The sequence below is a fragment of the Nansenia antarctica genome, assembly GCF_963989245.1.
Source record: "Nansenia antarctica genome assembly, chromosome: 1".
In the NCBI taxonomy this organism is placed as follows: Eukaryota; Metazoa; Chordata; class Actinopteri; order Argentiniformes; family Microstomatidae; genus Nansenia; species Nansenia antarctica.
The window spans coordinates 35,283,184-35,306,506 of NC_137674.1; the positions used below are offsets into that span (position 1 = coordinate 35,283,184).

General features: G+C 44.6%; 2 protein-coding genes across 2 annotated transcripts in view; one reads left to right on the forward strand and one right to left on the reverse strand.

The window, feature by feature from the left end:
• itpk1b (inositol-tetrakisphosphate 1-kinase b) overlaps nt 1–9,537 on the forward strand; it is a 68,131-nt gene extending 58,594 nt beyond the window's left edge. The window contains exons 8-12 of the mRNA XM_080534576.1: nt 73–238; nt 3,633–3,700; nt 4,303–4,465; nt 5,535–5,749; nt 5,876–9,537. Coding sequence (XP_080390702.1) covers nt 73–238; nt 3,633–3,700; nt 4,303–4,465; nt 5,535–5,749; nt 5,876–6,007 — 744 coding nt within the window. The 3' untranslated portion in view covers nt 6,008–9,537. The remainder of the gene's footprint in view (nt 1–72; nt 239–3,632; nt 3,701–4,302; nt 4,466–5,534; nt 5,750–5,875) is intronic.
• A 13,684-nt stretch (nt 9,538–23,221) lies between these two features.
• Nucleotides 23,222–23,323, reverse strand: part of plk4 (polo-like kinase 4) — a gene marked incomplete at its 5' end in the record, with an annotated part of 13,626 nt that continues 13,524 nt past the window's right edge. The window contains one exon of the mRNA XM_080550657.1: nt 23,222–23,323. This exon is cut by the window's right edge and continues 14 nt beyond it. Coding sequence (XP_080406783.1) covers nt 23,238–23,323 — 86 coding nt within the window. The 3' untranslated portion in view covers nt 23,222–23,237.

Below are 23,323 nucleotides of genomic sequence, written 5' to 3' on the forward strand. Positions count from 1 at the left end.
CCTCCTCCTCCTTCTTCTTCTTCTTCTTCTCCTCCTTCTTCTCCTCCTTCCTCTCCTCCTCCTCCTCCTCAGATGGCCATCATCTTCAGTGAGGAGGACCTGCAGGGGGTGAAGCCCCCCTGTGTGATCCAGAGCTTCATCAACCACAACGCCGTGCTGTACAAGGTGTTTGTGGTGGGGGAGTCCTACACCGTGGTGGAGAGACCCTCGCTGAAGAACTTCCCCGCTGGACCAGCAGGTGAGGACCCGGGGGGGTAAGACAAGGCCTTAGGAGAGGGGGGGGGGGGGCCTAGTTTCAAGGACAAGGCCCTAGAGGGAGATGGAGATGCCCTCTCTGAAGAACTTTGAAGTCACCAGCAGGTGAGAACCAAGGGGGGGTGGGGGACAAGGCCCTAGGGGTGGGTGGGGGGGGGGGGGGGCAAGGCCTTAGGGGGGGCGGCTGGCTGTGTATAGGCATCTACCTGCCATGCTGAGTTTAAGGGGCGAGAGGCCCCATAAAAGACCTCATAAAACCTTTTTTTTAAGTCCTTGTGCCCAGGCTCCCAGACTCCCCTTCTTCTTCTCTTTACAAGCGTTGGTTGATAATTCATAGACTGCGGCGGATTCTTCTCTGTCACGTCGACGCATGTCGCAGAGAGAGACGAACGCCCCCCCACCCCCAACCCTCACGCGTATACGACGCAATGTTTCTGTTGTCGTCAATTTGTTCCAAGCCATCACACGGGGACATCGTCCAATATTCATGAGGCTGAAAGCTCTCTGAACGACACCGAGGATGTGTGTCTGCTCGCTAGCTAGCTCAATGTGTCAGCCCGCTAGCTAGCTCAGTGTGTCAGCCCGCCAGCTAGCTCAGTGTGTCAGCCCGCTAGCTAGCTCAGTGTGTCAGCCCGCTAGCTAGCTCAGTGTGTCAGCCCGCTAGCTAGCTCAGTGTGTCAGCTGCTAGCTAGCTCAGTGTGTCAGCCCGCTAGCTAGCTCAGTGTGTCTGCCCGCTAGCTAGCTCAGTGTGTCTGCCCGCTAGCTAGCTCAGTGTGTCTGCCCGCTCGCCTGCTAGCTCAGTGTGTCTCTCCTCCCGCTCGCTAGCTCAGTGTGTCTCTCCTCCTGCTCGCTAGCTCAGTGTGTCTGCCCGTTCGCTAGCCCAGACAGAAGGAGCGTCCATTTGCATGCACTACAGTAAAAAGCCGTCATGCAAAACCAGTTTGGGCTTCAGTGAAATTGTCTACTTTGCCTTATGCAAAGAGACGAGGGTCACCCCTCTTTCTCTCTCTCTCTCTCTCTCTCTCTCTCTCTCTCTCTCTCTCTCTCTCTCTCTCTCTCTCTCTCTCTGTGTGTGTGTGTGTCTATCTTTTGTGTGTGTGTATGTGTGGTATCTCTTTGGTGTGTGTGTGCCTGTGTGTTTGTGCTGTGTGTGTGTCTCTCTCTGTGTCTGTGTGTGCTGTGTGAACAATGAGACAGCGAAGCATGGCGGATCGGCCCGCTCGCATGGCACACACACATTCCACCCCATCACACCTCTACTGTACACACAGGCAGAAACGTCCAGTCACTGCAACTTCTGAAAAAAGCCTTTCAAAAGCAGCTTTGTCCTCCAGTTTAAACAGACACCAGCACTCTGTATAACTGAGCAGGCAGCCTGACAGACAAAAGGTAGGGAGGGGGGAGGGAAGGGGGGAGGGAGGGAGTGTTTGTCTAACCACCTCAGTGTTGTAAACGAGGGCTGGGGCAGATAAGTTTCCCCTCCCTCCATCCCTCCCTCCCTCCCTCCATCCCTCCCTCCCTCCATCCCTCTCTCTCTCCCGGCATCCCTCCCTTCGTGTGTGTGTGTGTGTGTGTGTGTGTGTGTATATATATATATATATATATGTGTGTGTGTATGTGTGTGTGTGTGTGTGTGTGTATGTGTGTGTGTGTGTGTGTATATAAACAGTATGTTACGGTACATGTGGGAATACGGTACATGTGGGAAAAACTAGGGTTAGGGTTAGGTGCTAGGGTGCTACAGTTAGGGTTAGGGTTAGGGTTAGGGTTAGGGTTAAGGTTAGGGTTAGACACTACAGTAAAAAGCTGTCATGCAAAACCAGTTTGGGCTTCAGTGAAATTGTCTACTTTGCCTTATGCAAAGAGACGAGGGTCACCCCTCTTTCTCTCTCTCTCTCTCTCTCTCTCTCTCTCTCTGTGTGTGTGTATGTGTGTGTGTGCGCTGCAATCAGTACTGTACAGCATTGAGAACCTTCGGGCACGTTGGGACAGTTTGGTGGAATTCAGCAAAAATAAATTCCACCCTACACCCCTTTCCCCCCCACCCCCTCCACCCTCACCCCTCCCCCCCACCCCCACCCCCACCCTCACTCTGACTGTACAACTCTGCGTCTCTTAGTGTTAATGATTACAAATCAGTGCCCGGTCGTAAAGCTGTAAAAATAAAAAATAAATCGATCTCTCTCTCTTTACAACTACGCTGCTGGAAATCAATCTGGGGGTTTTCTGCTCTGAGGAAATTCCCAGTCTGCCTGATTAGATCTGTCTGTTCTGCTGCTCCCTCGGTCACATGGGAGGTGAAGGGCATGATGGGAGGCTGGGTGTGGGATGTACGGTCATAATGGAAGCATGGTTTGTCTTAAATTGCCCCTAGGTGTCAGTCTCTTTTTTAGTATATGCAATATATCCAAATAGGCTGTCACGTCCTGTGATAATATGTAAAATATTAACCAAAATGGATGAAAAGCATATTGTGTTGTAATGTCAGGGCCAAGCCCAGAGGCTAACCAACAGCTACTTCCCCTCAGGCAATCAGGCTCATGAACAAGCCCACTGTAGACAATGGACTATCATCCCCAAGCCCACCCCATGTATACACACTACCTAAACCTTCAGCTCACAGCCACTTTACTACTTGAACTATTATTATCTATTGTATAACTAGTTGTACTGCTAATTGTATCCTGTCTAATTTGTCACTTATGTCCTGAACTATAATCACTTATAGTTATACATTATGTTGAATTATGCCTATTGCCTTATTGTCTTGTGCTGCAATGTCAGGAACCGAAGCCTAAGAAATGTAAGTGTAAAAGTGACATGTAAACGTGACATAACAATAAAACTTGAAACTTGAAACTTTGAGAGGATCAACACATGTGAAAGGGGCCGGTGGGACAGGAATTGCAGGTTTTATACAGTACATACTGTCCCACAATACTGTACCACAATCCTGGGGGTTTCTGGGAAAGGAACTTAACCAGCCAAAGATATTCCAGACCGTTCACTTCAGGGTCCAATTTGGTATTGAAAGCTCAGAGCTGAATGAATTAGATATGAAGCTGATACACCTATTCATTCATTGTTAATGGTCGCGCCCCCACTGCCAGAATTTTGTTCATCTTATTTGGACCTTGGCAGCAGACATTTAGTTTTTCATATTAGGTCTTTTGCTACCTCCTAGTGGCGGAGATGAGAAGTGCAACATTTATGACATTGAAGTCATTCTGGGGACGGTCACAGAGGAGTGTTTCATTCTGGGCGTGGTGGTGGTGTCAAAGGTCAAAGAGGAGTGTTTCATTCTGGGGAGGGGCAAAGGTCAAATAGGAGAATGTTTCAACACAGCCAGCTAACTTCTTCTCTTCTCTGCATTTCAGACAGACAAGCCATCTTCTTCAACAGTCACAACGTGTCCAAGCCTGAGTCTTCCTCCGCCCTGACCTCTGTAAGTCATATAACCCCTGACCTCTGACCCCAGCCCTGACCTCTAAGTCCACTAACCCCTGACTTCTGTAAGTCATATAACCCCTGACCTCTGTAAGTCATATAACCCCTGACCTCTGTAAGTCATATAACCCCTGACCTCTGTAAGTCATATAACCTCTGACCCCAGCCCTGACCTCGAAGTCCACGAACCCCTGACCTCTGTAAGTCCTATAACCCAGACCTTTGACCTCTGTAAGTCCTATAACCCTGACCTCTGTAAGTCCTATAACCCAGACCTTTGACCTCTGTAAGTCCTATAACCCTGACTTCTGACCTCTTTAAGTCATATAACCCCTCACCTCTGTAAGTCCACTCCCACACTGACCTTTCACCTCACTAAGTCCCTTAACCCCTGACCTCTGTAAATCCACTAACCCCTGACCTCTGACCTCTGTAAGTCCAGTAACCCTGGAGTCATCTTACGTTCGTGTTCTGACGTCAGTGTGTGTGTATCACGTGTATTTGCTAGCCAACTATCTTCTTGTATAGAGTGTAATTCTATGCTGTCTCAAGTCAGTACCTAGCCCCCCATCTATAACTAACAGTATCCCCCCCTCACAGAGAGACAACGTGGAGGGGGTGTCCCAGCCCCCTAGTGATGAGGTGATCAGGGGGCTGTCTCGGGCGCTGCGTCAGGCCCTGGGCGTGTCTCTGTTTGGCATCGACGTCATCATCAACAACCTGACCGGCCAGCACGCCGTCATCGACATCAACGCATTCCCTGGTGGGTGTCTGACTGCTGACCCCTGACCCCTGACTCTGACCCTGACCCTAACCTTAACCCTGACCTTAATCCTGACCCTAACCCTGACCCTAACCCTGATCTTAACCCTAACCCTGACCCTGATCTTAACCCTAACCCTGACCCTGACCCCGACCTTAACCTCCATGTCTTTTTTTCTGCCAAGTGTCTTATTTTACCTAGAATGCATTGTGTGACAGGCTATCTAAGTCAGTCTTACTTTAGTTACACTTATAGGTGAGCTTTATGCAACAGGAACATTTTAGCAGTCTATCGCAAGACGGACTTAAAGTGAGATCTAAGTCGAAGACTGGGTCTATCTTTATGCAACCTGCCTCTGGAGAGGGTGTGTGTTGATGTGTGTGACATGGTGTTGCTTAGACAACATAGAGGCCGATGCCTGTGGTTGGAACTAGCAGGCTCTGTGGTGATGTCACCGGCAGTGTTAGAACGGGTGTGGAGCTCAGGAGAGAGTCTGCTTTGCTTCTCTTTTATTCTGAGGCCATCGCTATGGCAACACTCTTCTCGGGTTACACTCTGTTGCCACCTTTTGATGGTTGGTGTGTGAGGTGAAGTGAGCTAACCGCTCCTCTCTCTCTCTCTCTCTCTCTCTCTCTCTCTCTCTCTCTCTCTCTCTCTCTCTCTGTTTCTCTCTCTCTCTCCCTCTCTCTCTCTGTCTCTGTCTATCTGTGTCTCTCTCTCTGTCTGTCTCTCTGTCTCTGTCTTTCTCTCTTTCCCTCTCTCTCTCTGTCTCTGTCTTTCTCTTTCTCTGTGTCTTTCTCTCTCTCTTTCTTTCTCTCTCTTTCTCACTCTCTCTGTCTCTCTCTGGCTCTGTCTCTGGCTCTCTCTCTCTGTCTATCTCTCTCTTTCTCTCTCTCTGTCTCTGTGTCTTGCGCTCTCTCTCTGTCTGTCTCATTATATTTCATATTTCAGATGTTATGCCTTCTGCTAGTTTGAATGTGTGAGACTAATGCCACTGTCAGTTGTACTGTACGCTGTTCTGGAGGTTTACTGGGGTCTCATTCTCCCCCCCCCCTTCTCTGTCTCCCAGGTTACGAGGGCGTCCCCGAGTTCTTCAACGACCTCCTGACCCACATCACCAGCGTCCTGCAGGCCCGCAACCCCGACGCCCCCCCCCCAGCCAGCGGGCCCCCCCCACCCAAAGGCCAGGCGTCCCAGGGCGCCACAGTGCCTCCCCCAGGCCCGGCCCCAGGCCCCCCCTCCACCCAGGGCTGCTGTGGCGTTCTAGGGAAGGAGGCAGGGGGAGTGGGAAGCCCCTGGATCGTAGAGGGGGGGATGGAGGGAGGCCTGAAGGAGGCGGGGGGAGGCGGCAACCCCTGGATCGTAGAGGGGGGGGAGGGAGGCCTGAAGGAGGCGGGGGGAGGGGGCAACCCCTGGATCGTGGAGGGGGGGGAAGGGGGGCTGAAGGCCCCCCGGCAGAGACTGGGCTGCAACTCAGCCATGTCCCCCAACTTCCAGCAGCACTGTGTCTCCACGATAGCCACCAAGGCCTCCTCCCAATGACTGCCCCCCCCCTTAGCCCCCCCATCCCACCCCTAGCCCCCCAACCCTACCCTGTTCTATCCCTGAACAAAAAAACAGAGGTTAAATGGTGACAATAATGAATAATAGTCATAATAATTATGATATTAATGATAATATATCTGTAATCAAAAACAAAGAACCACCTTTCCTATGTAGATATTGATGATGGTGATTTTTGGGTGTTGGATTTTTATTTTTTTTCTCTCTCTTGCCTTTTTGTATTTTGTTTTGTTTTTGTTTAATAAGACTTAACAGTACTGTAATGTGAACTATTGGGAACTTCTTAATTTTTTGTTTCTCTTGAAATCTCTGTAACAAGGACGCAGTGTAACACAGGGGCCCACAGGGGGCAGTGTAACAAGGGGGCCCCCTTGACCTTTGACCTTCTACTGCAGCTATGAGGGGAAATGTGCCACTGAAAGGGCAGTTTAGCATCTCCTGCTCTAGATAGACACCACATACACACACACACACACACACAGGCACACACACGCTCTCAAAACCTTTCCTGCATTGAAACCATGTGTCTACATAGAGGTAGGGTAGGAGGTAGGGTAGGTAGGGTAACCAAGGTAGAGAGACGTAGGGTAGTGTTGTTGTCTATTCACACACTCCTCCGTTAGACCGGAGCAGTCGCCATGCCAACGGCGCTTATGTTGTTAGCCGCGTTCGTAAATTAGCCGGAGCGCACACTGGGTTCGACGTCATAAAGGAACCAAGTAATTTGATTGGACAAGAGGCAGTCGCGTGGACGCTCCGGCGCTCTCAGAGCTAATTTACGAGCGCCGCCGTTAACGACTAGGAGCTACAGGGACGGTACTGGAGAACGGCGTTGTTATGACAACCATGACAGCTCGGCTAGCTGTTAGCTATATGGCTAGCACAACATAACCAGCAGGACATGGTTAACTTAAGAACGTTTCTAAAGTTAGCAATTCTTTCAAAAATGTTTATAGTTCTGTGGCTTCTAAAGCCAACATTGTTTCAGTTTCCCAACACAAAGTCGTCGTTTGTACGACTTTGTTCTGAAACAGTGAACCATGTAGGTAAGTGCAAGTTAACTGACTTACAGCAAAAGCGCCAACAGTCGTCTCCATGACAACCACGACACACAGTCATTGTGATCTGGGGCTTTTTAAAACATTTTTTTTTATGAATTGATATGAATTTAGATATTTCTCTGTGTGCCATCATCATCAAAATGACAACGTAGCGAAACGCTTGTCGTCACGTGGGTTTCATTAGAAACAGTTAGAAATAAAGTTTGATTTGAATTAGATCAAGAGAATACTGTTAGGCTACGTAGGATGAAAGGCTTAAAATACGACTGCATAAACGTCTTATTACACCTGATATAAACATTCAGTAAGTCGTAGACGAGGAGAGAAAGAGATTAATCTAACGTGACCAAGTTTATATTTACTTGTACTAATGTTTATCCAGGCCTTTATCCGGCTGTTTATGTCAGGTGTATTTGAGGCACAAACATGTCCACGTCCCTGCGTCTCTGACGGGGGTTTGACTGTCTCTGACGGGGGTTTGACTGTCTCTCTGACGGGGGTTTGACTGGCTTTCTGACGGGGGTTTGACTGGCTTTCTGACGGGGGTTTGACTGGCTCTGACGGGGGTTTGACTGGCTCTGACGGGGGTTTGACTGGCTCTCTGACGGGGGTTTGACTGGCTCTGACGGGGGTTTGACTGGCTCTGACGGGGGTTTGACTGGCTCTGACGGGGGTTTGACTGGCTCTGACGGGGGTTTGACTGGCTCTCTGACGGGGGTTTGACTGGCTCAAGTGGTGCGTCTCTCAGACTGGTTTTTGACTGGCTCTCAGACGGGGGTTTGACCGGCTCCAGTGGTGCGTCTCTCAGACTGGTGTTGGACTGGATCTCCAGCGGGGCAGAAAGATGAGAATCACATTCCATGTGTGTATGTGAGGTTAGAATTATAGAGTAGAATGTTTTCACTAAGAATTCCAGAATTTCAGAATTCCAACGCTTTAAAACGATTGATCCGATTGTCAGATTAAGACTGTCTCCCTTTCTCTTAATGAACTACTCATTCAAAACGCAACAGAAACTAAGGGCCTCTAGTGCAGTATGTTTAATTAGTATTGTGTTGCAGAAAACTAACAATGTTATTCCAGTAAAAAAAAAAATGTAACATATATTATATGTATAGCCAACTAAATCAACATAAATTATTATTTTTGTTACCATGAAATGATTCCTTGTTATGTCTTGATTTATTAAGGATTTTTTCCCCAGCCTTATTCACCGCCAACAATACAGTACGTAATTGCACAGACAGCTAGCTAGCGCAGGTTAGCTCCTATTCACCACGGTGAACCCCATAGCATCCCATAGCCCACCCAGTGCATCCTCTCCTGGTCTCCTAGCTGGTAGCGACAGACTCCCTGTAAGCATCTTTACTGTCCAGCTGCTGTTCTTGAGTCATTTGAGGTGTCGCAGGTTAATGTGATAGAAGGGGGGAGGGCGGAGAGAAGAGGGCGGTTGATTCTCTGATTCTTGCTCCCAATGTTCACTGTGAGATATCCTTTTTTACTTCTATTTTGTTAACGTCTTTGTTCTTTCTTCTCTTCTTCTTCTTCTACTTCTACTACTAAGAGCGACAATTTATTTTATTGAGATTTTATGGGAAAATGATTTTTATATATAAAAGGAGAGGGGAGGGGAGCGAGTGATGATTCGAACAAACAATGGGTAATGTTGTCAGAAGAAGAGTCGTGAAATGGTCGCCGGATGGGACAGCCAGAACCGTTAAGGAGACAGAGAGAGAGAGGCTTCTGGTTACCACTGTTACTGTAACCCCTAGCAACCAGCGGTGGTGGGGGGGGGGTTTACAACAAAGTGTACCGATTTGGGCATTCCTTTTAGCCTCTCCTCTCCTCCCAGGTCCTAGTGCCCTGTGGGTCTTCTGTCTCAGATAAGAGCATGTTAGACGACTGCAGCTGAACCAACTCAATGTAGACAGGAGGAGGCGAGGGTCTCTTGTCTTGTAGGTGATTACCAGGTGATGGTGACCGACCAACAGAAGAACAGTGTAGCCATCTCACCCCCCCTCAAGTCCTCTGGGACTAGAGTTGAGTTGGCAGGGCTTTGAAGGCCTCTCTCCCAGCGAAGGCCAGGTTCTCTACACCCTGTGGGGATGGCTCACTGCCGTAGGAGTCTCCACCGCGGAGAGAGGATGATATGTCATAACTAAAGCCATGTATGTTGTTGAAAGACTGACGTCAATGTACACCACTATACTGTGTCCCTGCGTTGTGATCTTCATTGTGCTTCTTAAATGGGAAAATAAATATTACCCCTACTACTTAACTACCTTGATCATTTCCTCCAACCTGACAATGTCATGTGCTCTTCTCAGCATCCACTTGAATGTTTACTTGTAAATGTTCTATATAGTACATGTGTATGTATGCGGTATATTATTATACATACATACGTATATGTTGTTTTGTATCAGTTCTATAAGGAAAACAAAAAAAATCAAATCCACAATTTTTGTGACCTTTTTTATTAAATGGCTAAACCAACTGGGCAAAAAAAATAAACCGAAAAAGTATGAACCTAGCCTCTGAGCAGTGTGGTTTGTTGAGTTGGTTTAACGAACGATGCCCTTGTTAGGATCCCTATGACTCTGGGATTAAAGCAAAAAAGAAAATCTCCTAACAGAGGAAAAAAATAATAAAGTGGGAAAAAAAGAACATAGTATAGTATTATATATTATATCATTTTTTTCCCCCTTAGAATGATAGTATGATATATTATCAATATATTACTATCATTTTTTTCCACTTAATTATTTTTTCCCTTAGTATGATACTTTATACGTAATACAAAAGCAGTGAAATGTAAGAGCAACATGGACACACACATTTATAATATAGTATAGGTGACTGGTGTTTCCTTTTATATCGTAGGTTTCCCTTTATATTTGGAAAAAAAGAAACATAGTATAGTATGATATTATGATATTTATTATTATTATTTTATCATACTATACTATGTTCTTTTTTGCCACTTTATAGTTTTTTTCCTTTATTGTAGTACAAAAGCACATGGACACATGATATAGTATAGTATGCATCACAAAAGGGTTAGGGTTACCCTATCCTAGGTTTCCTTTTATATCCTCGGTTTCCCTTTAGGCCTATATCCTAGGTTTCTCTGTTCTAGGTTTCTCTCTATATCATAGGTTTCTCCCTATCCTAGGTTTCCTTTTATATCCTCAGTTTCCCTTTAGGCCTATATCCTAGGTTTCCCTCTCTATCCTAGGTTTCTCTTTATATCCTAGCTTTCCCTTTATATCCTAGGTTTCCCTTTATATTGGGAAAGAAGAAACATAGTATAGTATGATATTATGATATATACACCGCGTTCCAAATTATTATGCAAATTGCATTTAAGTGTCAAACATTTAATTTGTTTGTTTTTCAATTAAACTCATGGTTGGTATTGTGTCTCAGGGCTCTTTGGATCATTGAAATCAATCTCAGACACCTGTGATAATTAGTTTGCCAGGTGAGCCCAATCAAAGGAAAACTACTTAAGGAGGACGTTCCACATTATTAAGCAGGCCGCAGGTTTCAAGCAATATGGGAAAGAAAAAGGATCTCTGCTGCCGAAAAGCGTCAAATAGTGCAATACCTTGGACAAGGTATGAAAACATTAGATATTTCACGAAAACGTAATGTGATCATCGTACTGTGAAGAGATTTGTGGCTGAATCAGAGCACAGACGGGTTCGTGCAGATAAAGGCATAAAGAGGAAGGTTTCTGCCAGACAAATTCATCGGATTAGGAGAGCAGCCGCTAAAATGCCATTACAAAGCAGCAAACAGGTATTTGAAGCCGCTGGTGCCTCTGGAGTCCCGCGAACCTCAAGGTGTAAGATCCTCCAGAGGTTTGCAGTTGTGCGTAAACCTACTATTCGGCCACCCCTAACCAAGCAGAAACCCCCCCACCCCCTCACAAGCAGAAACGGTTGCAGTGGGCTCAGAAATACATGAAGACTAATTTCCAAACAGTCTTGTTTACTGATGAGTGCCGTGCAACCCTGGATGGTCCAGATGGATGGAGTAGTGGATGGTTGGTGGATGGCCACCATGTCCCAACAAGGCTGCGAGGAGGTGGCGGAGTCATGTTTTGGGCCGGAATCATGGGGAGAGAGCTGTTAGGCCCTTATAAGGTCCCTGAAGGTGTGAAAATGACCTCGGCAAAGTATGTAGAGTTTCTGACTGTCCACTTTCTTCCGTGGTACAAAAAGAAGAACCGTGCCTTCCGTAGCAAAATCATCTTCATGCATGACAATGCACCATCTCATGCTACAAAGAATACCTCTGTGTCATTGGCTGCTATAGGCATAAAAGGAGAGAAACTCATGGTGTGGCCCCCATATTCCCCTGAGATCCTTTGGAGCATCCTCAAGCAAAATATCTATGCGGGTGGGAGGCAGTTCACATCAAAACAGCCGCTCTGGGAGGCTATTCTGACATCCTGCAAAGAAATTCAAGCAGAAACTCCAAAAACTCACAAGTTCAATGGATGCAAGAATTGTGAAGGTGATATCAAAGAAGGGGTCCTATGTTAACATGTAATTTGGCCTGTTAAGATGTTTTTGTTTGAAATTGCTTTTGATTTCAGTAAATATGACCTCCTAACCCTAAATTCATCAAATTACAATTTTTAGGTCTTTACAACCTGTTACGAACCCCAGGTCTTATGGCTCTACGTCTAGGGGGTGTAGGGGGAGCCGTAACATAAAGGGTGTAACTAAGTTGCCACTTGTAGTGTGGGAGGGAAAAAACTAAATAAAAGGCACAACAGGAACGAACTAAAGTGCAATGATTTAATAAACAAATGGTGGTGTACAAAAACACAAGCCATAGGACAACAGGCAGACTATGAGCGGTGTCAACCCAAAGAAACAAAAGAATGAAGTGCGACCCTACCAGTGTACAATTCTACATAATGACAGCCGCTCCTTTGCCTACTGTATTTAACATAGATGAGCCTACGTGATGTAATGTATACCCAAGGGTATCTCACCTACGGCTGTTTCCTATGGCTAGTGTGTGACAATACAAAAATAGAAAATAAACTGTAGTCAAACTCATCGACGGAGAGAGCGTGGAGAGAGTCTCAGCCATAGGTGAAAGTGGGCCGGAACGGTCCGGTGCTGCGTTCCGGCAAGACTTTCTGTGCCGGAACGCCGTTGGGGGAAGAGATGCAGCTGCCTGTCAATCAAAATCCGATTGCTGCAGAGTGCAGAAGCAATCACGATTCACAATCCATAATTTCCAACAAGGAAACACATGGCTGACGTTATGTTTCCTTGCGTCTATTTTAATACCTTTGAAAAGGACATGTTAACCCGCTTTACAGTAGACCCGACGCGACGCGACGTGGTTGGGTGGGCAGCACTGGGCACTGAGACACTCCGACCGGGATTACAGTCGCGCCGCGAGCTGCATGTAACGTAGCAATTATGGAAGCATATAGTGGACTTTATTCAAATGTTAATGCAATTTGAGATTGCATTTGCATGTTCCACTTTTGCATGCATTCTTTCAGACAATATTCCAATTCAAATGCAATTCTAATGATTTGCATTTTCATTTTCATGTACCTGATGTGCACATTCGCTGTCAATATTAAAATGATAATGCAAAGCCATTTGAAATTTAATTTTCAAAGTCATGCGCTGCTTTGTAGCTGACAAAATTCAAAAGTTCATTCTAATGTGAAAATTACTATGCAATCCCAAAATAGCATATTAATTTGCCACTTTTGCCTGCGTTATTTGAGTCAATATTCAAATTGTAATGCAATATATGTGATACGCAATTGCATTTACATGTTCTAGTAAACACATCCGCTTTGTAGCTGACAAAATTCAAATTTTCATTCTAATGTGAAAATGACTATGCAATCCCAAAGTAGCATATTCATTTGCCATTTTTGCCTGCGTTATTTGAGTCAATATTCAAATTGTAATGCAATAATGTGATTAGCAATTGCATTTATATGTTCTAGGAAACACATCCGCTCATTAGAATTGCATTTGAATTTGAATATTGTCTTAAAGAATAAATGCAAAAGTGGAACATGCAAATGCAATCTCAAATTGCATTAACATTTGAATTTAGTCCACTATATGCTTCCATAGGCAAGCCGTGTTGCCAGATTGGGCTACTTTTGGTCACACTGGACGGGTGGATTCGGCAGCTTTTAGACTGGTTGGGCTGGAAATTGTCAATTCCATCTGGCAACCCTGGTAGCAAAATATGTGCATACGTATCTGGTAGCCTACTGGTACTTTCAAATCGCATCGTATTATTATTATTATTATTATTATTATTAATAATTACAATTTACAATACAAATACAACAATTGGGGGTCCCTCAAAGAAAATTTGGGTGCACTGCGCGCGCACAACATCAACCTCCAAGGCTTGATTCTGACCCAGGAAAAACCCTGGTATGTACTGTATAACATGATAGCCATCTATGAGCAATGCACTGTATATAAGATGATGACCAAGGGTCTTTCTGCTGCTGACCAAGGGGTTGAGTTCACTTGATGAGGCCCAATTTTGTTTTAGACTCTGTAGGCTACTGTATTTGTTTATTAAGACTTAAGATATATTATCTGAATTCCTCTGGTTTTATCAAATGTTCCAATTATTTTAATTTCTTGTGCTGGTTTAAAATTGCAGGAAACTAGCACAAATAATTGTGTGGGAGAGAGGGGCCGCCGCTACCAAAACGTGCACAGTTTTGGGTCGCTCCACCACCAAAAACTCTCACTCCAAACTTTTGGTGAAACTTGGCAGCCCTAAAGTGTTTCTAATTTCGACACCAACACCACGATGTGTGTGTTCAGGGATGCATGAAGCTGGGGGCAGGAGGAGAACAATATGAAACGATGAAGGTTGGGGTAGTAGCCTATAGTTCCTGTAAGAAACTCAAACCACTTTCACCCCTGGTCTCAGCCCTCCGATTCCTGGGGGTGCACATACAGGATGACCTGTCATGGAAGAACAACACAGCAGCCACCATCAAGAAGGCACAACAGCGGCTCTACTTCCTGAGAGTCCTCAGGAAGGAACACAACAAGCAGGAGATACTGGTGGCCTACTACCGCGGCGGAGTGGAGAGCATCCTCACCTACGGCATCTGCAACTGGTTCTCCAGCTGCACAACCGCGGAGAGAAATGCGCTACAGAGTCGTGAGAACAGCCCAGAAGATCACCGGCGCCCCCCTCCCCTCTCTGGAAGAGCTGTACAACACACGCTGTCTCAGGAAGGCCTCCAAGATCTCCAGAGACCCAACCCAACCTGGGTACGTACACTTTGCCCGGCTGCCCTCGAAAAGGCGGTACAGGACCATGGCCGCAAGGACAAACAGACTGAAGCACAGCTTCTACCCCAGGGCCATCCAGGCCCTGAACACAGCAAAGACCTAGGTTCTGGGCCCTGGACAGTCTGGACGGATTGATGGCAGCTGCTGGACTGAAAAAAAAATCAGGTGTAGTGCTGAGGCACAAATATGTACATTTCAAGCCTGCAAACTGCGACACTTTAAATGAATGTGCAATATGACAACCCTAGTCGTCTATCTGTACAGTATAGTATAGTGGATAGTGTACATAGCCTTTATTTATGTAAACCAGCTCCTTCCCTTCTTGTCTTTTTTAGTTTTTTTTTCTTTCCTAGCACCAGGGAAGCCACCCCTCCGACATTTCGTTGTTTGGTACCTGTACTATAGCAATGACAATAAAGACCATTCATTCAAATCAAATAAACAAATAACCAAACTTAATCTTACTCTAAACAAACAACTAAATGGAAAATGGAAAAGGTACGTACGAAATAACACAAACAACTGAAGAAACTAAGAGTTGACAAACTAACAAACAAAACACAACCAAACAGTCAACTGACAAGGAGACACAATGAGGAACATTTAAACAGACAGGCAGCCCTCTGATTGGATGATGGGTAGCCCTCTGATTGGACAGGAGTGGGATGATGAATGAGGGAATGGATTGGCCAATTGACAACACCTGGATGGAGAATGACAGAGGAGAACACAGAAGGGAAGGAAACACAACAAGGACACATGGGGACGTAACACAACCTATCAAATGTTTTGAAACTCTGTTGTGCATAATAATTTCGAACAGTGCATTTTGAGTTTCTTATCATAAAAAAAAATGCTGTTATCATTGGGAGGTTTGTTCAATAGAATTTGAATTATACTCTAACGGTTGATGACTTAAAAATTATACTGATTGTCATTTGCATTGACTATTTAGGAAAATCTGAGAAAAAGATCATTTGCATAATAATTTGGAACGCGGTGTATATATACAGGGTTCGACGTTAAGGTTTTTAAGTACTTCTCAAATCTACTTACCCCATCTACATTTTTACTTGCCCTGCCTACCATTGCCGGCTGTGCGGCGCATAGATTTCTCTCTTAGTAGATGAGAATTGGTTCCAACGATTAACTTATTTGTAGCATGGATGGGTAAAAGCAATGTGGCAGAACCTGTCAATCAGTAGTCATTTCAGATCTATTTAAGTGCTATTTCAGAGTATTCAGACAGGGCCAATTACACCCTCCGTGCCCTCTCTGTACATGTGAGCCACATGTTTAATGCCGGGTCACAGTTCACATTAGGGGTGGGTAACTCACGATACAATAACGTATGATATTTTGCGCCCGATAGCGATGCGATATTCGATACATTGTAAGACAAGTCATCAACGATACATTAACGATATCTGTGTTAACTGAAGAAAAAATACCATTATGAAGGCAAAAAGCAGGAATTGTGTTTTTTATTCATTCACTTTGTTGTTGCTGGTTGTGAACAATGAAACAAAAAATAAATTAGGCCTAGCCTACATTTTTCTTACTCGTCTCTAATATACACAAACACTGACTGCCACTTGTCCATGTGTGACTGCCATCATACAAAATAAAGTGCCAAAAGGCCGAACTGCCCAGAAAGCTGGAGTTAAAATGTTTAAGGAAGGACTATATATATATATATATATATATAGTATCTATGTGAAGACTGATGTACATGTCCTATTTAGAAAAGAGGCTACAGAGCAGCCAGCAGTATCATTATGCTATACATACTGATAATATTAAACTATGCATTTTACTTATTAAAATATGTTTTCTGTTGTCTCATTAATCGGAAGAGTAGCTTCATAATATAATTACCAAATTACCATATAATAAACCAAGTGGGATACCATAGAACTTACAGCAAGATATGAATAACATATGCACGATTCCATGACCCCACTTGAGACAAAGAAACGTTAACACATTGGTAGCACTATCTGGCACGGAGCGCAAAGTATCAATGGACGCGTTATTATTCAGTGGCAGTGAAATGCAGGTCCTCTACCATTTTGAATCCATGACATTGCATTATGCTACATTATCAGCTTTCTCAAATAAAGTTTGCGAACGGATACAAGGTGTTGTGGCATAGCCTGGGCGCTTGAATACCGTCCTTGTTGAGACTAAATATAATTTTACACTGCGGATACCATAGATATTACATACAGTAGATACCATCTACTATGGTAGATACCATAGATATTACATACAGTATTTTTGGGGGACTTTTATTCAGAAATATTTTGGGGGGGACTTTTATTCTGGAATATTATTTTTGGGAACTTTTTATTCAGAAAAATGTTTTGGGGGACTTTTATTCTGAAATATTATTTTTGGGGACTTTTATTCAGAAATATCATTTTTGGGACTTTTATTCTGAAATGTTTTTTCAGACTTTTATTCAGAAATATTATTTTGGGGGACTTTTGTTCTGAAATGTTTTTTCAGACTTTTATTCTGAAATATAATTTTTGGGGACTTTTATTCTGAAATATCTTTTTTGGGACTTTTATTCAGAAATAGTTTTGGGGGGACTTTTATTCTGAAAAAAAAATTCGGACTTTTATTTTATTTACACATCTTTTTGGGGACTTTTATTCTGAAATGTTTGTATGATTTTTTATTCTGAAATCTTTTTGGGGGGACTTTTATTCAGAAATTGTTTTGGGGGTGTTAAACGTTGGTTATTGCGTATTGGCTAAGACCATAACGATCGGACTACACACTGAACGGAGGAATCATACGCTGTCAGACAGGGTTCATGTTATCAAGGAAGCAACGTTTATTGTGGGAATGGTCACATATATAGGATCAGCTGGCTCAATCATTCATGTCACACAGCTGGTGTCAATCAACCAATTATGCCCCACTCACACTGGGATAGGGATGACTGGAGAGCACACTCATGTCAACACCCCCACTTGCTCTCACCTGACCAAGATGGAGAGAAAAATAAACAAATCAATAACAATCAGTAGCCTACAATTTCCATAACACTCTTTGGGGCTGTCATTCCATCAATCAAACAAACAAAAGCTGGCACTGATATTGTTCCTCTCCTGTGAAACAAGAATATACATCATCATCATCATTTACAAACAGTCTTCAGTTTTTCACTGGTATTCTCTTATAACACTTTGAAAAAATAAAGCAAGAAAACCAAAACAAAAATTGACCGCTTGGTCCTTACTCACACTGATGTGGTTTCTCTCCCAAACATAACCTTTGTGAACCTAACCAATTTGTCCTTAGTTACTGGTTTGGTAAACACATCAGCCACCATTTGATCTGTGGGACAATATTGCAAACAGATCTGTCCATTCTGTACTGTAGACCTGATGAAATGGTACTTTATATCTATGTGTTTGCATCTTTGTCTGCGGACTGGGTTCTTAGCTAATGCAATCGTTCCCTGATTGTCCTCATGGACAATGGGTGGTGCATACTTGCATGCATCCATATGTGTCAACAGTTGAGTCAGGTGTAAACACTCTTGGGTGGTTGCAGCTAATGCCATGTACTCCGCCTCACATGTGGACAACGCCACCGTTGGTTGCTTTTTGGTCTTCCATGAGACCAATGGACCATTCTCATGTAGACTTAACACAGTAACCTGTTGTGCTACGACGGTCTGTGACATCTGCTGCCCAGTCAGCATCACTGAAAGCCTGTAATCTCAAATCAGAGTTACACCTTTTGTAACACAACATTTTATCACTGGTGCCCTTTAAGAACCTCAATACATGTTTGGCAGTGGCCCAATGCTCCTCGGTTGGTTTGGTAAAATACTGGGACAGTTTACTCACTATGAAACAAAGATCTGGCCTAGTACACATAGTCAGGTAGATGAGGCTACCGACGACCTCTCTGTACCGAGTGACATCACTCATTAATCCTGCTCCTTCAGTGTAATTGAGTGTCTGCTCACAAGGCGTCGATCTGGGTTTACAGTTCTGCATGTCAAACCTCTCTAGCATGTTCTTTACACACTGCTTTTGTGACATTGTTACACATCCATCACACTGTTCAAAATCGATTCCCAGGAAATGTGTCAATTTGCCCATATCTTTCATCTGAAATTTCTTTGAGAGCATCTCTTTTACAACATTCAGTGCATTCTCGTTACTGGCAGCAATAACCAAATCATCGACCCATATAATCATGATCACTTTCTCATGTTCCGTTTCTTTAGTATATACACAATGATCTGCAGGGTTTTGCACAAACTCATTCACCATTAGATAGTCGTGTAATAAATGGTTCCAATTTCGGCCAGACTGTTTTAGACCATACAGTGACTTCTCTAGCTTACACACCACTGTCTCTGTGCCAGATGTCTGCTCATAACCCTCTGGCTGTTCCATGTATATCTCACAATCTATCGGTGCATGAAGATAGGCAGTTTTGACATCCATTTGATGTAAAATCAAATTCTCCTGTGCTGCTTTTTGCATCAACACTCGAACACTGGTTAAATCGGCTGTGGGAGAAAAGGTCTCTTCATAGTCAACACCCCTTCTCTGACTGTAGCCTTTTGCAACATAGCGTGCTTTGTATTTTTCTGAACCATCTGCATTTTTCTTGATTGTATACACCCATCTACCCCCCACTGCAACTTTGCCCTGGGGTAAGTTAGTCAAAGTAAACGTACCATTCTCTCTCAATGATTGCATTTCGTCGTCCATAGCACTGACCCATTCTCTAGACTTGGGTGACTTCACTGCATCACTGTAGGTCAAAGGTACGTTACACAACATTTTGTAGCAGTAATCAATGTTTACCTGTGCCTGGTCCTGACTTCCTACTTCATAGACACGGTCCCCAAAATAATCAGGTCTCTTCCTCTCCCTGGGAGGATAGCGTGGAGACTCCTGTTTCTCCCTAGTCTGCACCTGTTCGGGCCTGGTCACAGGAATATGCTCTTCAGCTGTCTTTGGACTCGCGTCCCTTTGCTTAGTCGTGCTGGCCCTTTGTGGCACATCACAGTCCTCATCATCTATTGATATCTCAGTCTGTGTCTGCTGCTCACCCATCGTCTTTGGCATAAATCTGACCAGTCTGTGCTTCCTCACCTTTCCACTGTCAGGATAGAAAACCAGGTAAGCTGGGCTTTTCTTGTCATGCCCTACAAAGAAGCCCTTCTCACTCCTTGGGTCTAGCTTTTTCTTATCCTGTTTGTAGGCATAACACACCGTTCCAAACTTCTGCATCCTAGACATATTGGGACGTCTCCCTGTCAGCATCATGTAAGGTGTCTGTTTTGTGCGATTGTTAAAACACCTATTTCTCACTACAGATGCAGTCTGTACTGCATAAGGCCATAACACCTTGGGTAGCTTGCTCTCTAATAACATGCATCGAGCCATGTCAAAGAGAGTCCTAAACTGGCGTTCTGCAGTGCCATTCTGATGTGGCGAATATGGAGATGATGTCTCATGTCTGATACCATTTCTTCTCAGTAGCCCTTGGTACTCTTTCCCTGTAAATTCAGTACCATTATCTGACCTGATACGTCTGATCCTACCATACGGGGCGTTGTCAGCTATGAACTGCTCTGTCGCCTGTACAGTATCACTCTTGTGCTTAAGAAAGTAGAAAAACACAGTACTAGTATAGTCATCTGTGAACGAAAGTGCAAATCTATGTCCATCTATGGACACTGGGTCAATTGGACCCGCTAGGTCTGTGTGCACCAACTCTAGAGCATTTTTGGCCCTTCTATCAGGCTTCCTGTTGAAGCTCTGTACAAACTTTCCCCGAGTGCACACTTCACAGTTCAGGTTAGACTTATCAATTTTTCCCTTAATTGACATACCATCAACAACATTCTGGAGTTTCAGAACATCCTCAAAATTACAATGTCCTAGAATTTCATGCCATGTCTTTAGATCAAAACAGCTCTTACTTTGATCACATTGGTCATCCACTGTGGGCAAATAATATAGTCTATTATGCTCATGGATGTGAAATGCAGTACCGTCTCTGTGCTGTAGGATGTCTTCTCCTGTTCTGAAGATCACAGTTGCCCCAGTGTCTGTGGCTGCTTTTACAGAGAAGATGTCCTGGGGGAATGAGGGGATGTACAGCGCCCCTCGCAGCGTTGAAGTCAGTCGCCTCCCTCGGCTGTCTATCAAGCACACCTCCGCATCTCCTCTGCGCTCTGCGACCCCTTTGCTCCTCGTGCCGTCCGCCAGCTCCACGCAGTGCGTCTCGGCCTGGAAACCGTCATCGAACACCTTGAACCTGGCCAGGTCGGTGATAATATGCGCAGTCGCACCGGTGTCCACCATCAGGCCCCTCGTAACACTGCGTCCTGGCTTGTCCTTAGCCAGAAACGCGTAAGTGTTGTCATGACCACTCACTTGCTCGAACACCCCTCGCGCGTCGTCCTGGTCCGGTCTCCTTCTGCAGGCGGCTCCTTGATGTGTGGAGCTCCTACAGTGGTTACACCACACCTTGCGTCGACAGGTCCTTTTGATATGTCCCTTTTGGCCACATTTGTAGCACACAATGTCTGTTCGCTGTGCGCTCTGGCTACGTGCGCTTTGGGCGTTCTGGGCACCCCGGTCAGGCAGGGCTTGGGCTCGCATAACATTGTCCTCCGACGCCGTTACGCGCATTTTCTCCGTGTCCTCAAAACTCCTGAGCTTAGTTTTAAACACAGAAAAAGGCATGGTCTCGTCACTCTGTGTGACATGTATCGCAAAGGGTTTAAATGACTCGGGCAGTCCTTTCAATACCATAGCCACAAGTAGGCTATCACTCAAAGTCTCATCTGCATTCCTCAGTGCAGTTATTGCCCTTTCTGCACGAATGATATAGTCGGTCACTGTTTCACTGTTAGACTTTTGCAGTGTGGTCAACTCTGTATAGAGACTTATAACCCTTGGCTTCCCTGAACCCGCATAATAATTGCGCAATATCTCTAGGGCTTTCCGTCCGTCATCTGGTGCGTCTCGCATTATGAGCGACAAACTTTTGTCATCTAGAAACTGAATGAGTTCTGCGTAAATCTCTGCATTTTTCTCCTCATCTTCTCTCAACTCCTGAGCCGAAGCTGTTAAGGGAAGGTCTGTTCTGAGAGTGTCTTTCAGTTTCTGTAGCCGGAGATGGCCCATGAACTTTGTTTCCCACAGTTCGTACCTTTCCTCATCTCCGTCAAACGCTAGTCGAGACCAACGCGAACTTCTTTCCGATTGTCTCGCCATGGTAGCACTCTGGGCCCATAACCTGTTAAACGTTGGTTATTGCGTATTGGCTAAGACCATAACGATCGGACTACACACTGAACGGAGGAATCATACGCTGTCAGACAGGGTTCATGTTATCAAGGAAGCAACGTTTATTGTGGGAATGGTCACATATATAGGATCAGCTGGCTCAATCATTCATGTCACACAGCTGGTGTCAATCAACCAATTATGCCCCACTCACACTGGGATAGGGATGACTGGAGAGCACACTCATGTCAACAGGGGGACTTTTATTCAGAAAAAAAATACGTCAGACTTTTATTCTGAAGATTTTTGGGGACTTTTATTCAGAAAACATTTTGGGGGGACTTTTATTCTGAAATGTTTTTTCAGACTTATTTTATTTTACATCTTTTTGGGGACCTATTCTGAAAATGTTGTATGATTTTTTTATTCTGAAATATCTTTTTTCAGACTTTTATTCTGAAATATTGTTTTTCAGACTTTTATTCTAGGTTTCTCTTTATATCCTAGGTTTCTCTTTATATCCTAGGTTTCCCTTTCTAGTAATATATCATACTATGTTCTTTTTTTCACTTAATTCTTTTTTTTCTTTATTGTAATACAAAAGCACAATATAACATACATTTATAATATTATATATGTTGTAGTATGATATATTATGATGTAGTATTGTAAGAGTCACAAAAAAAAAGAACATGGGTTACGATATAATATACGATATATACAATATAATATAGTATGATGTAGTCATACAATAGTTTTTTTGTGACGCTTACTATATTACATCATAATATATCATATGAGTTCATTTAACGATCGATGCCCTTGTTAGGATCCCCATGACTACCTCTCTGGTGCTCTTAGCTCAGACAGGAAGCTGCCTGTGTGAGTGTGTCAATAACACCATACAACTGAAAGTTTGAAACCCAACCAGATGTTTATTTCATCAGATTTTTATGCATCTGATATTGCATTGAGCTTATGGTTTGACAACAATAGAAAAAGAGAAAAACAAGACAGACAGACAACGCCTCTTACATATACAAAAAGACAGACAAAAGTGCCTAACATATACAAACTATATTCAACAATCACAAGATGAGACTGTACATGAACACTTTTTAAAAATATATCTCTTTTTCATAATTAGTCATCTGTACAAGGGAAGAAAAAAGGTCATATTTACAAGCACACTTGATGAGAGGAATGCGTGCACCAAAGACAGGCTATGAAAGGCTTCCTGCTAGATCAGAGCCGTGCTGCGGTGTTTCAAGATGACAGGGGGGGGTCCTGGGATGTGTCAGGGTGACGGGGGCGGGGGGGGTCGTCTGAGTTGCTGTGAGTCAGGGTGACAGAGGGGGGGGGCTGGGGTCCGTACTGGGATGTGCCAGGAGGGGTCCTGGGATGTGTCAGGAGGGGGGGGGGTCCTGGGATGTGTCAGGGTGACAGAGGGGGGGGGCTGGGGTCCGTACTGGGATGTGCCAGGAGGGGTCCTGGGATGTGCCAGGGTGACGGGGGGGTCGTCTGAGGTTGCTGTGAGTCAGCGCTGTGCTGCAGGACTGGCCAACAGGCCCAGGATGGTGGAGAGACAGTGCAGCTTGTCCTTCACAGGCTCCGGTAGCTTGT